The sequence below is a fragment of the Hirundo rustica genome, chromosome 23 (genome assembly GCF_015227805.2).
Source record: "Hirundo rustica isolate bHirRus1 chromosome 23, bHirRus1.pri.v3, whole genome shotgun sequence".
Classification (NCBI taxonomy): Eukaryota; Metazoa; Chordata; class Aves; order Passeriformes; family Hirundinidae; genus Hirundo; species Hirundo rustica.
In genome coordinates this window covers 2,099,493-2,114,190 of record NC_053472.1, presented here as the reverse complement: position 1 = coordinate 2,114,190, position 14,698 = coordinate 2,099,493, and the positions used below count along the sequence as shown (strand labels likewise).

Genomic DNA, 14,698 nt, shown 5'->3' with positions numbered 1-14,698 from the left:
GCTCTGACTCAGGGAGGGTGTGCTGAGAATTTTGGGAGGAGCACACAGACAGAGTTGTTCCAGGATGTGAGAGTGCTGTTCCAGTTTACATCAAACCTTTTAACTCTGTATTCCTGTAACTCTGACAAAAGAACATCCTGATTCAAGCCCAAGGCAAACCAGCCTCCTCCACTGAACTTCCCCAGCTCCCTTGGGGCTCACAGGGACTGATTCACCACTGGGCTCCTCCGGGCTGGGTTTCTGTTTTACCAATAACCAATCCTGTAGCACAACCAAATCAGAATAAAACACTGGGCTTTTAAAGGTGATTGTTTTGATGCCTTAGGATTTTAGCTTTTCTGTTTTTCATCTGTTTGTAACCCTGCAGTTCTTTAGTGCAGAACTCCAAACCCCACACACAGTGGGAGCTGCTGCTTCCCCATTTTGCTCACACACAACAATTCCTCTCCAGGCCTGGCCATCAAGGGCACCTCACTGCCTCAGGCCTGAGAGATGGAAACAAAAGTGAGCTGGGGGCAGCAAACTTGGGGTCAATGACTTCATTAGCTGCAGCTGTAATTGGGAGATGAACCCTAATGTGCAAATGGCCCAAAGTGATCAAAGTGTGCGAACCCGTGACCATTGTCCATTTTGGGTGCAGCCCCTGGGGGGCTTTGTCTGCCCTAAATGTCCCTGAGGGCCCTTCCATAAACAGAACTGCTTTTTATTCTCTGAATTCTGTCTGGCCTCTGGTTTTAGGTAGCCTGAAAAGTTGTCAGTTTTGTTCTTTAGTTAATGAGCTGACACTATAAAGGGGTCAGGATCACAATAAAACAAGGAATGCCCCACAGCCACCGACAAAACAACTCTTGCAGGACCGTGTCCCCCCGGGAACCAGGTGTAACTTTAAATACAGATTTATTTCAGGTTTGCTATTGACGCACAAACAGCAGAGATCGATGTTCAGTATACATGGTATACACAAAGCAGCCAGTACCATCGGCATCTCCGTCCTTCTGCTGCACCCTCAGCAAAAGAACCACACACGAGGAACCCCTCCCCTCCTCAGGAATGAGGCTGACGATTTCTCGGTGGCTTAGAAACCAGCTGTGGGATGGCAAGACACTAAAGGGCAGCTCCTCAGAGCTCTGTCCCCAGAGGAAAGCGCAGCGGGCTCAGATATGCAGGAAAACCCTCGGAAAATGTATGTTCATGGGAATGGAGACCTGGAAGGGATTTCCTAAGAACATTAACTCCCGTTCCCTGCTGTGCAGAGCAACCACAACATCTGCTCCCGGCTCTGCGGAGCAGCGTGGAGACCTAAAATACGATTGTGTTGAAAGAGGCGTTAGATCGATCCTCTAGGAGGATCCCCAGGGAGGATGAGCCCACAAACATTGTCACAAGGAGTCTGAGAGCTGCTGGAAGGACCAAAGAAGGGAACCCTCATGCCACCTGTCCCATTTCTTGTCATTCCCACCTTGCCCACAGCTAGAGACCTTCTGGAGCCACCCAAGGGGCCACGGAGTTTCCGTGCTGTGCCCCCGAGGGACTGAACAAGCACGGCAGGCTCCAAGCCTCTGCTTGCTGAGATGGCACCTTCTGCCTACCCAAAATCTGTGTCTCATCCCCAAAATCCCTTTCTGCTGATCCCAGTAACTGCGCAGCTTGACCCAGAAGCTCTGGCTTGCTCACAGTCACAGCTCGTTGATTAAGAAGCACCTTCATCAGTGACAAAGCAAAAAAAAATTCAGTGGTGCCTGAAGATTTGATCTGAGCAAGAGACCTAAAGGATAAATGGGGTTTGGGAGAGGTAAACCAGCCTCTGACCACAACGGGCACGATGCCACAAAATCGTCAGAGGTACAGAACAACCCCAGAATAATAACTGGGGAGGGGAAAATGGTTGTAGATGTTTTGCAGCAGCAAGAGGTTCGACAGTCCCTCTTTCCCTGCGTGCCTGAACCCTGCTGAGCCTCTTTTTCCTCAGGAAAGCCAAAGACCCAAATTAATCTCCCTCTCCCTCAGCTCAAAAGAGACGCCGGGGCAGTTGCCCCAGCTCTGATAGAGGTCAGGATATCTCAGGGAGGCTTCACACAGAGGAAAAACACCCCAACCTGGTTAAGGGCTGGAGGCTGTGGGATGTCTGGGCATGACAAACTGGTCCCATTGAGCATTGAGCACCATTTCCAGAGCAAAGCAAAGTCTCAGTGACCGGGGGGGGCTGCGTCTGACCCTGTGGAACCACAGCAGAGCTGCTTCTTGCTTTTTTGGAGTGACAGCTCAAACCTCAGGTCCATTGTGATCCCTTTTAGCCCTGAAAAGCTTCAGGCAGACCAGGGTGTAAAGGAGCATCTGGATGTTCACACAGCCCCATCCCAAAGCACCATAGGAAACCTCAGGCTGGTGAGATCCCCTGGGAATAACACCGGCCCTGCTATGCAAGGTTTACATCCATCAGGAGGGGAGGAAGGAGGTTAAAAAAATACAGAGTTAAGCACCATAAAATTTACACTGGTCAGGTCATAAACACGAGGAGAGAATGAAAATAAAGCCACCACCTTCCAGCCTGGCCCAGGGATGCTGCTGGGACAACAAAGTCCCCACCAGCAAGCCCTGGAGGTGTCGGTCCCAGCGCTTCATCGCACCGGTGGTCGTTGCATTGGTAAATCCTTTTGGTCCCGTTCAGCACGAGTGTTGGGGGAGTCCAGGGAGAAGGGAGGTAGGGTTGGTCCCGGGAAGGTGGGGGGCGGCTTCATCTGTGCAATTTAGGGGCATCTCCCTGCCTGTACCACAGATCCATCACAGGCAGGGACGATCCTCCTGGTTTTCATCTGTCCCCCCCAGCTCCCAGCCTCCACCGGTGGTTCCCGTGTCGTTCAGTGGCTTCGAGGTAGATGTTCATTCCCGCTCCGTCTCCAAGCGACCTGCTTGGTAAAAGCCCTCTCTCCCAGGCGCGTGGGGTTGTCCCCACACCCAGGTCCCTTTATATTTTTCCCATCTCTTTTCTTATTTCTCCCCCTTTTGCTCTGCGCTATGGACATCTCCCCCGCTCCCAACCTCCGGCTGCTGCTTGGCTGCCCCCAGCCATAGGAACACCGCGCCCTTCCTCGCAGGCCCCCCTCGACCCGCTCAGCACGGCCTCAAGGTGCAGAAATCCAGCTCCTGCGGCTTCCTCCGAAAATTGCAACTCTCCCGGGGCAGCAGGCGCCCGGTCGGCACCAAGCACTTCAACGCCCGTCTCTTGAAACCCCGGCCGCAGCTCTTGGAGCAAGGCGACCACGGCCCAGCCTCCCAGGCCGGGCAGGGCTCCCCGCACAGCCGGACATCGGCGGGGCGCTGCGCCGCGTCGCACTCGGCGGCCGGCTGGCCGTAGGAGTCGCGACAGGCCACCGACCGCTTCTGCAAGCCGTCGCCGCAGGAGACGGAGCACGCCTCCCAGCCGCCCACAGCCCACTTGTAGGAGGGGCGTTTGTAGCTCGGCCTCCCGCCGTCCAAGCGGTTGGACAGGCTGAGCACGCTGTTGTTGAGGTCCGGTGGGGTCTTGCCCTCCTTCTTGTAGGAGGATTTGTCCTCCTTGCTCTCCTTGGGGAGGTAGAAGGAGTAGCGTACCCGAGGAGGGGTCATCTTTCCCACGGAGAGCACCTCCAGAGTCAGGGGCTCCTGGATGGGCTTGAAGGCCTGGAGGCTCTCGACGGCGGTGCCGGTGCCGCTGTAGCGCAGGACGCTGCCCTTCACCATCAGGTCCCTCTCGACGGCCGAGACGATGAAGTGGCCGTTGAGCAGGTACTTGCCCTGCGCGTTCTTCAGCGCCAGGTAGTTGTCGTCGCTGACGAGCCCCTTGTAGCCCCGCTGCCGGATGTCAATGTTGGAGGCGCCGGCGGGGATGACCACCACGAAGTTGTAGCCGTGCCTGGAAGAGAAGAGCGGGCAGGGCAGGACATCAGGCACAGGGATGTCGCGCGTTACTTCAGCCCTCTACTGCAGTAACGTATCTGAGTAACTTGGAGTACAAAGTGCTCCAGCCAAACTACCACCCGTAGGTACTCGTTGTTATTATCAGCTCTTTCGGAATGTATCAAGGTTAGGGAGACACAAACTATTCTAAAAATCAGAAAAAAAAGCCTGAGAAACTGACTGCTAAGAATGCAAAACCTAGTTAAAGGAGGCAGACATGATGATGGACTTTGACCCATTAGGTGTCCTGAAGGGTGAGTGCTGCACGTGTGGACAAGATGCAGGAACAAATCAAATAATGCATGAATGCATGAACAAGCAGATTAGCATCTACAACTGTAGGGGTGGAGAGATCTCACTGTGGATGGGATCTTTGGAGAGCAGTGAAGAGTCCTCAGCAACAGCCCGTAGCTGAGGAACAGATTCATCAGCACCAGGTTTGGTTTAGTGATAAAATTAAGGTCTCTCATGGACAAGCTGGGTTTGGTGTGACCTCAGCAAACATTGAAATCCTTTGAAATCCAAGCACAGGTTAATGTGAACAATAAATGGCTTCTGCTTAATCTTATTGGTTGGTAGTACAGAGGTCCCCATCTCCTGCACCCTACAGCTGCAGCCCTGAGATCCTCCCACCCCTGCGTTTGTCGTCTTCCTGTGAAGATCATTCTGAATCTGCTGGCTGAACTGAGTTTTGTCTAGACTGTCCTGTCACCCAGTTACAGGAAGAAGCTTCAGCCCCTCCAGCTCAAGGAAGAAATGGAAGAGGTTCAGGGTGGGAGAGCGCCATGCAAGGAGCCAGCTCTGCCTTTGCTCAGGTATCCCCACTGCAGACACAGACACAGGGAGGATGCTTGGTCCCCCAAGGGGCTGCAGGGATCCTGCTCAGTGCAGCAGCACTCTCCTGCCAGCCTGACCCTCCTACATGGGACCTTCCAAGGCTTTTCCTCATCCCTTGTGAGCTTCTCAAGATGTTCCACAGATCAGTTAGGGGGATCCTCGTGGCTTCTGCATTAATTCAGCTATAAGCACTCCATCAGCAGAAGTGAACAGAAGATTAAATGTGTCCTGCTTCTCCCTCAGAGCCAGCCCAGGTGTCTGTGCAGTGATGTACACGAGCACCAGCAGATTTTGCTCAGGATGGATCCATCCCATCACCATCTCCACAACCTTCCTGCATCCCCCACACCAAAGCGTTGAGCTGGGGAAGCACTGGTGGTCACCAAAACACTCACATGGGTTTGGTGAACAAGCCCGAGACCTTCTTGCAGCTCTTGTTGTCTCCTCCACAGACACTGCATTTATCAAACTTCTTCTTGGAGCCCAGCTTCCCATCACAGCCCGCCTTGATGCATTTGCCCTGGACGCAGACCGAAGTGGAGTCCGGGGAGCAAGGGGTGCCATCCACAACCTAAACCAGGAGAGAAAAACAAGCTGCTGCATTTCCCCCTCACACCTCCCGAGGCCTCCCAGCTGTGCCCATCCCACCCCAATCCATCCAACAGGCGCTGAGGAGATGCCAGCAGGCACCACGTCGCTCTTTGCTCATGCTCTGCTTTCCAGGCAGGATTCTGGGGTCTCTGAGAAGGGATGGATGGGACCACATCCCTTTTCTGCTCCTGTCTATAAAATTTCCTGCCTTTTCCATTGCAGGGAACAAGCTGCACAGGAGACACTGCTAACACGACTCCGCTCAGTCCCACCCCTGGATGTCCACCCTGTTGCTTCCCCAGTACCCAAACTATCCCCCTCTATCCCAGGACCACAGGGATGTGCCAGAGGCACCTTTAGAACAGGTAAAAATGACATCTTCCAGAGGAACACCCTCCATGGACAAACTCCAGCCCCCAGACTGGTGGACTCCCCTCCTCTACCACATCATCTAACACCACCCACCCACCAGACAAGGAAAATCTATTCATTTCCAGGAGCACTGGAGCCATCCCACAGTCCGGGCACTGACCCTGGGGGTCTCTCACCAACCTTGGGGGCCAGCACATAGAAGTAGCCGGTGCCGTTAGCCCGGCAGATGAGCTTGCACTTATCCCGGGGCGAGACACCGGAGTATTTGGGAACCCAGGAGACGGAGGCAGTGAGGCGGTTCGTGCTGTGACTGTAGCCATTGAAAGCCTCGCACTGTTCCTCGCGGAAGCTCTTCCCTGGCACTGAAAATAACAGGGACGGGGTGTCGGGCACCAGCCTGGAGCTCCAGCTTTAGTTTACTACAGCCCGAGCCGAGCTGCAACCCTTACCTGCAGCAGCACAGGGCTCCAGGTTGCAGGAGCGGTACTTGACGCGGATGCCCTCGCAGTAGGAGCCGCCGTTGGCCGGCACGGGGTCGGTGCATTCCCGCCTGGCCAGCTGCACCCCGCCGCCGCACGTCCGCGAGCACGGCCCGTACGGCGCCCACCTGGCCCAGCCGCCGTCCACCTGCGGGGAGGGACAGGATGGGGGGTGCAAACCCGGCATCTCCATCCCTTCAACCCCTCCAGCCGCCCACAAACCTCCCCCGTGAGGGGAATCCGAGGGGTGGATGCTGATGTCTTCTCTGTGCTGACCAGGACACGAGGGAGCGTGTCAGGGGAGGGTTAGGTTGGATATCAGGAAAAGGTTCTTCCCCCAGAGGGTGGTGGGGCCCTGAACAGGCTCCCAGGGAAGTGCTCACAGCCCCAAGGCTGACAGAGCTCAAGAGGCATTGGATAACACTCTCAGGCACGTGGTGTGACTCTTGGGAATGGTTCTGAGCAGGGCCAGGAGTTGGACTCCATGATCCTTGTGGGTCCCTTCCTACAGAGCAAATTCTGTGAAACTTGCCCAGGGCTGGCTGGAGCAGGGCAGCAGCCTCACTCCTCGAGAAGTCCATGATACCCAAGGGATCTCCTGCCATTCCCACGTCACTGTCCCCATGCTGGGTCTCCACAATCAGGAGATTGGGAATATCTCAGCCAGCACCTGCTCAGAGTCACCCTGTGGGGTGGTTTTGGGGCTCCCAGCACAGGCACTCACCCTGTAGTCACTGAGTGACCCTGTGGGGTGTTTTTGGGGACTCCTGACACACTCAGCCTGTACTCACTGAGTGACCTTATACTCAATGATGGTGCTTTTGGGGTTTCTGGCAGAAGTACTCACTGAATGACCCTGTGGGGTGTTTTTGGGGGCTCCCAGAACACCCACCCTGTACTCACTGAGTGACCCTATGGGGTGTTTCTGGGGCTCCCAGCACACTCACCCTGTACTCACTGAGTGACCCTGCGGGGTGTTTCTGGGGCTCCCAGCACACTCACCCTGTACTTGCTGACGTTGTGCCTCTCCACGCAGGCACCCTTGAGGCAGAAGCGCCCGTCGCCGCAGGCGGTGCCGTCGGCCCAGGGGAAGTGCCGAGTCTGGCAGACGATCTGCCCGCGAGCCTTGCCCGTGCACCACAGCTTGGCGCAGTACTGCATGTAGGGGCACGGCTTGGAGCCCACCCCGAAGGCCAGCTCGCACTGCTGGTTCAGGCTGTAGCTCGTCCCCGGCAGGTCTTCGGGCAGAGGGATGGGTTTGGCGGGCTGGTCCAGCAAACAGTCCCCTGCAGGAGTGGGGAGAGGCGTTCTGCCGGGTCCCGGGGGGTTGTGTGGAGGGTTGTGTTTCCCTCCCTGGGGAGGGAAAGCGCTGCCGCAGGGAGACGAGGGAGAGGTTGGGCCAAAAGTACCCCAGGGATGCCCTCAATCTTGGTGTTCCCCAGACACAGATGATTCCATCTCCTGGTAATGCCCTGGAGCTCTGCCAGTAGCCTGAGTGCAGATGTCACTGCTGGGGACACCCAGGAGGTCTGGATGCTACGGAAATGCTGCCAACCTCCCATTTCCTTCTAAATTTGTTTCCAGAGCTGGGAGAGGAAAAGCTCTAGAGCCAGCCCTCTTTTCCCAGGAAACACCTGCAGGGACAGACCCTGTTCCTAGGGGACAGGGACAGAGTGGGGGGTGAGGGGCACAGGAGGGCTCACCGTGGCCACTGTCCAGGAAGTCGGTGATGATGGCAGCGCTGCAGGCTGACCAGGGGTTGGCACGGTCGATCTGGATCAGGGTGGGGGACATCATGTGGTTGGTCTTCAGCCGGCCAAAGACCTCCTCACAGGCCTTCACGTTGTCGTGGGGCATGTTGAACACGTGGCCTGGGGGTGGGATAAGGGAGGCAGCATGAATAACCCAGCACAGCACAATGAGCAGGAGCCCCCCAGATTCTACCGGGGAGACTGAGACACGGAGCAGGGCAGAGACTCGCAAGGATGGCAGCTGTGGACAGCCCAGAAGAGTCAGCAAACATTCCAGCTCTCTCCCGGATACCTCATGCACACGGAAAGCACACAGAAAAGGAAGGGCAAGGGAAATTGGGAAGAGAAGGTGACGGTGACTTCAGCAGCTGCCCCGCTGTCTCCTCCCTCCCAGGGGTAGCTGTGCCTGTTATTTCAGGACTCCTGAACCCTAGAAACACAGAGCAAAGCCTTCTGCTTCCTCAGCAGCCCTTTCCCACCAGGCTCAGGGGGAGTCTTGTACCCAAGGAAGAGCTTATCACTTTTAGGATACCGTCTGTCTCGTCTCCCAGAGGCTGAAACCAGGGCTACTCTGGGCTTTGCCAGCTCCTGGAGCTCCCCTGAGAGGAGGAGGAGAGCTGGGAGCCTTACCCAGCTCGTGGGCGGTGGTGAACGCCGAGGGCAGCCCGTCGTCCTCGATGACGGAGCAGCTGCGCTTGGGGTCGCACATGGTGCCCACGTCTGCCATCCCCAGCGTGTCACAGGTGGTGGCACCACACAGGTCCTGCCAGTCACAGAGGGAAGGGGTTAGTCCTGGGGACAGCACGGGGGTCACAGTTCCCCTTCCCCACCTCATCCCCAGCCCCCCACGGGGAGCTACTGACGGGAAGAAAGCCCAAAGGGATGGGAACCACACCGGGATCCAGAGGCAGGAAACCTCAATCCTGACCCAGCCCAGGCTGCAGTGGTGTGTTTGCACTTAACCCTGGCACCAGGGATGTGTGCAGCATCCTGCTCTGCCTTCGGCAGCAGCTTTTCCTACCCAAACAGCTCCTCTGGCCAGGGTGGAGCTGGTTTTGTCACGGGGAGCCAGTCTGGTTCTCTTAAGAGTGAGATCAAGGACTAGACCCAGGTGGGTGGATGGGAACACGTCTGGTCTTGGTCTCAGGGCTGAGCCACCCCTCAATCTCATTTCTCAGCTTCTCCCAAGGAACAAGAAAGCCTTGGACCAGGTCCAGAGGTTTCCAAGGCTAAAGAAAGTGCTGCTGCCTCTCTAAGACACTGCTGCCATCCTTCAAGGAGCAACCAAGCCCAGGTGATCACAGGAGGAACCAGCCCAGGCTCCCACTCCCAAAACTGAGGACAGCCAGATCCTGCAGTGATGTTGCCGGGGGAGAGGCTGGGAAGGGTCTCGTTGCAGGCAGATCTGCCCTTCCCCAGGTGCTCGTGCTAAAAACAGAAGTCCATTTAAGACACACCGATGCTGCAGCCTAGCAGTCACCTTGTCCCAGGTGCTCCTTTCCCCTTGCCAGGGTGTGGTTTTGGTTTGGGAGGGCTGGAGCATCCTCCCCTCCCTTGGTGCTGCCGGGGAGGCCATGCAGTGGGCACGGAGCTGTTTTCCACATGAAAAGAAAAGTAAGGGACTCGCCGGGCTCTCCCATGCTATAAATAAGTGTGATTCATGCTCAGCACTCGCCCAGCCAAAGCGCCTTGCTCAAAATCCTGCAGGAGCTGCTCTGCCAATATTTCCAGCAAGGTTTCCAAGCTGAAGGCATTCCCGCGCAGGCAGGTTCAGCTGTGGGTAAATAACAGTCCTGATGACTTCAGAGAGCCCCAGCCAGGGCTGAGATGGCTTTAACAGGAGACCTGGGGCTACAGAGTGCAGAGGCACAGGCAAGACCGGGATCCCCAGAGAGGTGACGTGAAGAAACGTCTGGGTCTGCACTGGTGGTGGAAAACCCCGTCACACAACTGGGTTCAGCGCTTTGCTCTGCAATTTTCCTGGGCAGCCTGGACCCTGCTGCAGCCCTGATCCCGTTGTGCATCATTGTCAGCAGGGAGAGGAGGTGGAACCCCTCATTGCATTGGCAGTGCCACCACTGACGGGCACAGGTTGATGAATGGTGCTGGCAAGCCCAGGCACAGAGTCCCAGCTCCAAAACACCACCGAGACCCAGCGCCATTGCCACTGAGCCAATCCAGGGGTGCAGCTCGCCCAGGACCCCCTGCCCGTGCTCTGACCAGCACTGGGGGCCTGGGGGTGAGGATGGGGCACGGGGAGGAGCGTCACAGCCTCACACTGGCAGCTCCCTCACTGCTCTTTGAAGAGTTCTTTCCCCGCCAGCACAGCGAGCTTTGGCTCCCGGCCCAACACCTGCGCTGACACACTGACCCACTTCTCGTCTGAACCTCGCTGGGACTCACAACCGGCGCCTCTCCAGGGGGATTTCCCTCACTCCTCGCCGCAGGACAGCCTGGGGATGCCAGGCAGCATCTCTGGGCTTTCATGAGAGGTCCTGATTCCCCACCTGAACACCTCCTGCAGCCTTGCCACGTGCTGAGGCTGCTCAGGAGGGGGAGCAGAGAGAAATGGAAGAGGTTCAGGGTGGGAGAGCGCCGTGCAAGGAGCCGGCTCTGCCTTTGCTCAGGTATCCCCACTGCAGACACAGACACAGGGAGGATGCTTGGTCCCCCAAGAGGCTGCAGGGATCCTGCTCAGTGCAGCAGCACTCTCCTGCCAGCCTGACCCTCCTACATGGGACCTTCCAAGGCTTTTCCTCATCCCTTGTGAGCTTCTCAAGACATTCCACAGGTCTCTTGGGGGGATCCTTGTGGCTCGTGCATTAATTCACCTGCTCAGAGTCATAAGCACTCTCCCTGCCACAGAGGCTTCCCGTGTGCATCCGAAGCAACTCCAAAAAGCTGAGGCTTGAGCTTTCCAAATCCCTCCACAGCACCAGCCACGTGCTAGGCTGCAGCCAGATGTTCCTTCATGCAACATCCCTTTGGTTTTACAGCAAAGCAAAGACGAGCAGCAAACGTCTGCCGGCGTGGCACCAAGGTCCAGGAGGGGTGGGAAGGATGGACAAGCCCTCTGCCACGGTGTGCAGGGATATTTCCAGGAGGCAGGAGGGCAGCTGAAGGCTGGATGCTCTGCAGGACCCGCTAACAAGGAGAGGAGGGTATTTCCTTCAGGTAGAAAGGGAATCTGCACCCAGCAGCTGATCAGGGCTCAGCTTCTCAAAGGCAAATCCATCCCTCAGCAGCAACGATGTTGGAAGGGAGCAAATCCAAGGAGTAAAAGAGAGCCCCGTCCGTCAGCAACTCATCGACACAACTGAAAACTGCCTATCAACCAGCCCGGAGGTGAAATTTAAGTTGGGGGCTTATGTAACAGCTTTTTGGCAGGAAGATAAGCTCCAGGATGTCAGGAGACCACAGATGGATGCACTCAAGGAAGGCAGATGTCTCCCTGACCGTGTGCCTTTGCACGGAGCTTGCTTTGGGATTTCAGGAATGGATGGTTTAGCAATGTGTAAAAAATGCAGCCCAGACGTGATCCACATCTTTTGAATCGCTGGGATCGACTCTGACCCACGTGCAGCTCCAGTGACCTCACTGGGTTTCCACCAGAGGTGGAGCTGGCTCGTCCCTGCAGAGGTGTCAGCAGTGTCCTCCTCTCTGAGCTGCTCCAGCAGCCTGGGCTTCCATCCTGTCTGTGTTCCCATAGGATTTACAGCTGGCCCGGGGTGGGGGGGACAAGAAGACACACAGGACAAGATCTCACACGTCCTGCACAGCATCATTCCTGCTCCAGGCCATCATCAGCCCTTTCTCAGCCCAGGCTGGGGACAGCTGAACCGAGCTGGATGCTGTATCCATCCCACCCACACGCGCTTGACCTGGAAAAATGTTTTGGGAATGGTCTCCTTGCCACTGAGGGGAGTTTCTCACCTGTCCCTAATCCAAAAACATCTGGGCAGGGATAGCGGAAGGAGAAAACACAAGGAGACTTTTCTGCCAAAGCCTGCTGCAGCCAGGATAAGACGTGACTGTCCCTTCCAAGCTGGGCTCATCCCCATCCCATCAGGGATTTTGGGGTGCAGGCACTGGACTGACGTCCCCACTGAGACAGGACCACAGGGAAGGAGGAACAACGGGAAGAGGCTGTGGGATGGTCAGCGTCACCCAGTCTGTGGGGCTGGGAGGATGCAGAGCTCACCCCACACCCCACATCCCCAGGGAGCCACACCAAAGGCAGCTCCAAGCCTCTGTCCCAGCACAGGGATGCGGCCAGCCCACGGCAGGGGTGGCAGTGCTGTCCCCTCTCCCCCACCCGAGGGCTGCAGCGCTGGCTGAACCTCTGGTGCCTCACTTCCAGCCCTGAACCGGGTCCATGCAGCGCAGCCAGCGCCGAGGAGAGCTCCAGGTTCTCAGGAGGACCTCGCTCATGAGTCAGAGCAAGCAGGGAGAGGTTTTTTTCTTGGCAGGTGCCGCTGTGAGCTCTTCCCAGCTGAGGAGGGGGAAGCGGGACCATGCTCCTCCTCTTCTGGGCTCAGACCTCTCATTTCAGGGTGCACGCCAGAGCCGCGGGGCACTCGCTGCCAAGCTCCGGCACGGAGGCAGGAGATGGAGCAGCAGGTTCCTGCCCTTGGGGCAGCCCGCCTTGGGACACCTCCCGGCCTCTCTCACCCCACGGCAGGGATTTTTCCCGGCTGTTAGCCAAAACCTGCCCGGGGGACAGCGAGGGCTCCCCACCGCATCATCTGAGGGTGGAGGTTCCCTGGGAACGAGGGACCAGCCGCAGGCACAACCTCCCCCGTCCCGCACGCAGGTGGCAGAACGCCTCAGCCCGGCGCGGGGCTGCGGCAGGGGGGGGACAGCTCCTGCGGGCCACCCCCCTGCACCCACCTGCTTGGTGAAGAGGATGGCGGTGTCCCAGTACTCGGGGTGCTTGTCGCTGACCTTGTTCCACTTCTTCTGCCAGGCGCAGAAGTTGCGGAGGGTGAGGGCTGCGTTGCTGGTGACTTTGGGCCCCTTGTCGTCCTGCCCGATGAGGAGGAACTTGACCACGGAGATCTGGATGGGGTTACGGATGCTGGGGTGCTTGTAGAGGCGGGCGGCCGTGGCCATCAGGGTGAGCAGGTAGTGCTGGAGGTCATCCCCGTGGAACTTCACCATCGACTCGTCGGCCACCACCAAGGTCTCCACGTAACGCGGGACCGAGGCGAAGCGCTTGGCCCGGCCGCCTTTCCCCTCCGCACGCCCCCGGTACTTGTCGAGCGCCTGCAGCACGCCGGGGGTGAGCCCGGAGCCCACGGCGCAGCGGGACGCTCCGGCCCCGACGGGCCGGCCGGGGCTGCGGCGCTGCAGGCGGTGGAGCCCCCCGGCCGCGCCCCCCGCCAGCGGGCTGATCAGGTACTCGGCTCCCCGGTAACCGAAAGCCCCCCGGAGCCCCCCGCAAAGGCTGAGGGCGGCGAAGGACTCGCGGTCGGCGTTGACATCCCCCGAGTAGAAGCAGTGGCGGAGAGCGGGCAGCGGCCGGGCGGCCGCCCCCAGGTAGTGGGCGGCGAAGGCGGGCGCGATGAAACGGGCGTCGGGGGAGAGGTGGAGGTAGAAATCCTCCCCGAAAGCCGAGAGCTGGATCACCACCGCCTGCCCCCCCCGGGGGGGCTCGGCCGGGCCCCCCCTGAAATAAGCGGGCCCGTTGATGTCGGGGTCCAGGCGCAGGGGAGTGACCAGCGCCGAGTCGGGGTCCGGGGGTCCCCCCGAGGTCAGGCTCAGCCCCGGGGCGCCCAGCAGCAGCAGCGGCAGCAGCGGCAGCATCGTCTCGGCGGCCTCAGGCCGGCGGCATCGGGGTTCGGGGGAGGCGCGGGGGGGAGAAAACAGAACCCGGCCCCCCCCCTTCCTCCCTCCTCCTCCTCCTCCTCCTCCTCCTCCTCCCGGACCCGCGGAGGCTGGAGGAGCGGAGCGGCCCCGCCGGTACCTGCTTTGCGGGGCGCACCGCGCTTTTATAGCGCTGGAGCGGGGCGCGGCTTGGCCCCGCCGCAGCCACTCCGGGGCGGGGGCCGGGGCCGAGCGGGGCCGGCGGAGGAGCCGAGCGGAGCCGGGAGAGAACCGCGCTCCGCCCGGGGCTGCCACCGCCTCCCCGGGGCGGAGCGGGGCGGGGGCGGCACCGCCGTGAGCACGGGACGGGGATGGAGTGATGGGGTGGGATGGGGTGTGGGTTTGAGATGGGGTGAGATGGAGTGGGATGGGGATAGATGGGGAGGTATAGGATGGAATGGGATGAGATCTGGGCTTGAGATGGGGTGGGATGGGATGTGGGTTTGAGATGGTTTGGGATGGGGTGAGATACGGGGTGAGATATGGGTTTGAGATGGGGTGGGATATGGGTTTGAGATGGGTATAGAGGGTGGGATGGGATGGATGGAATGGGATTGAGGGGTGGGATGGGATTGTATTGGATGGAATGAGATGCTGCGGTTGGAACAGGATGGGATGTGGTGGGATAAGGGGTGAGATGTTACAGGATGGGCTGGGTGCTGGGATGGGATGGAATGAGGTGGGATGTGGGGATGGGACAGGATAGGATTGGGGTGTTGGGTGGGATGGAGTTGGAGGAAACCCTCTTCACTTTTATTCCTGCAGCAAAGAGGGGAAACTCTGCAGCTCCCCAGGGATGCTCCCACCTGCCAGGCTCCCTCCTGCCACTCTCCAGTTTTTCTGAATCCTGCTCTAAGTGAAGGGATG

The 14,698-nt window shown here is 58.5% G+C and overlaps 1 protein-coding gene across 1 annotated transcript; it reads right to left on the bottom strand.

The window, feature by feature from the left end:
• Positions 1-720: 720 nt before the first annotated feature.
• ADAMTS15 (ADAM metallopeptidase with thrombospondin type 1 motif 15) lies at positions 721-13,771 on the bottom strand. The gene is made up of 8 exons (XM_040085036.1): positions 12,857-13,771; positions 8,597-8,729; positions 7,919-8,086; positions 7,218-7,501; positions 6,186-6,363; positions 5,917-6,098; positions 5,169-5,344; positions 721-3,892 (listed from the first exon to the last, which is right to left on the bottom strand). The coding sequence occupies exons 1-8, from the start codon at positions 13,769-13,771 to the stop codon at positions 3,112-3,114; spliced, it is 2,817 nt and encodes a 938-aa protein (XP_039940970.1). The 3' UTR covers positions 721-3,111.
• Positions 13,772-14,698: the final 927 nt, after the last annotated feature.

Excerpts from the sequence above, each read along its gene's own strand:
- ADAMTS15 (XM_040085036.1), bottom strand. The coding sequence starts at position 13,771 with ATGCTGCCGCTGCTGCCGCTGCTGCTGCTGGGCGCCCCGGGGCTGAGC. Across the intron at positions 7,502-7,918 it reads CTTCCTGGACAGTGGCCACG|GGGACTGTTTGCTGGACCAG; the intron begins GTGAGCCCTCCT and ends CCACTCCTGCAG. Across the intron at positions 5,345-5,916 it reads TCTATGTGCTGGCCCCCAAG|GTTGTGGATGGCACCCCTTG; the intron begins GTTGGTGAGAGA and ends CTCCTGGTTTAG.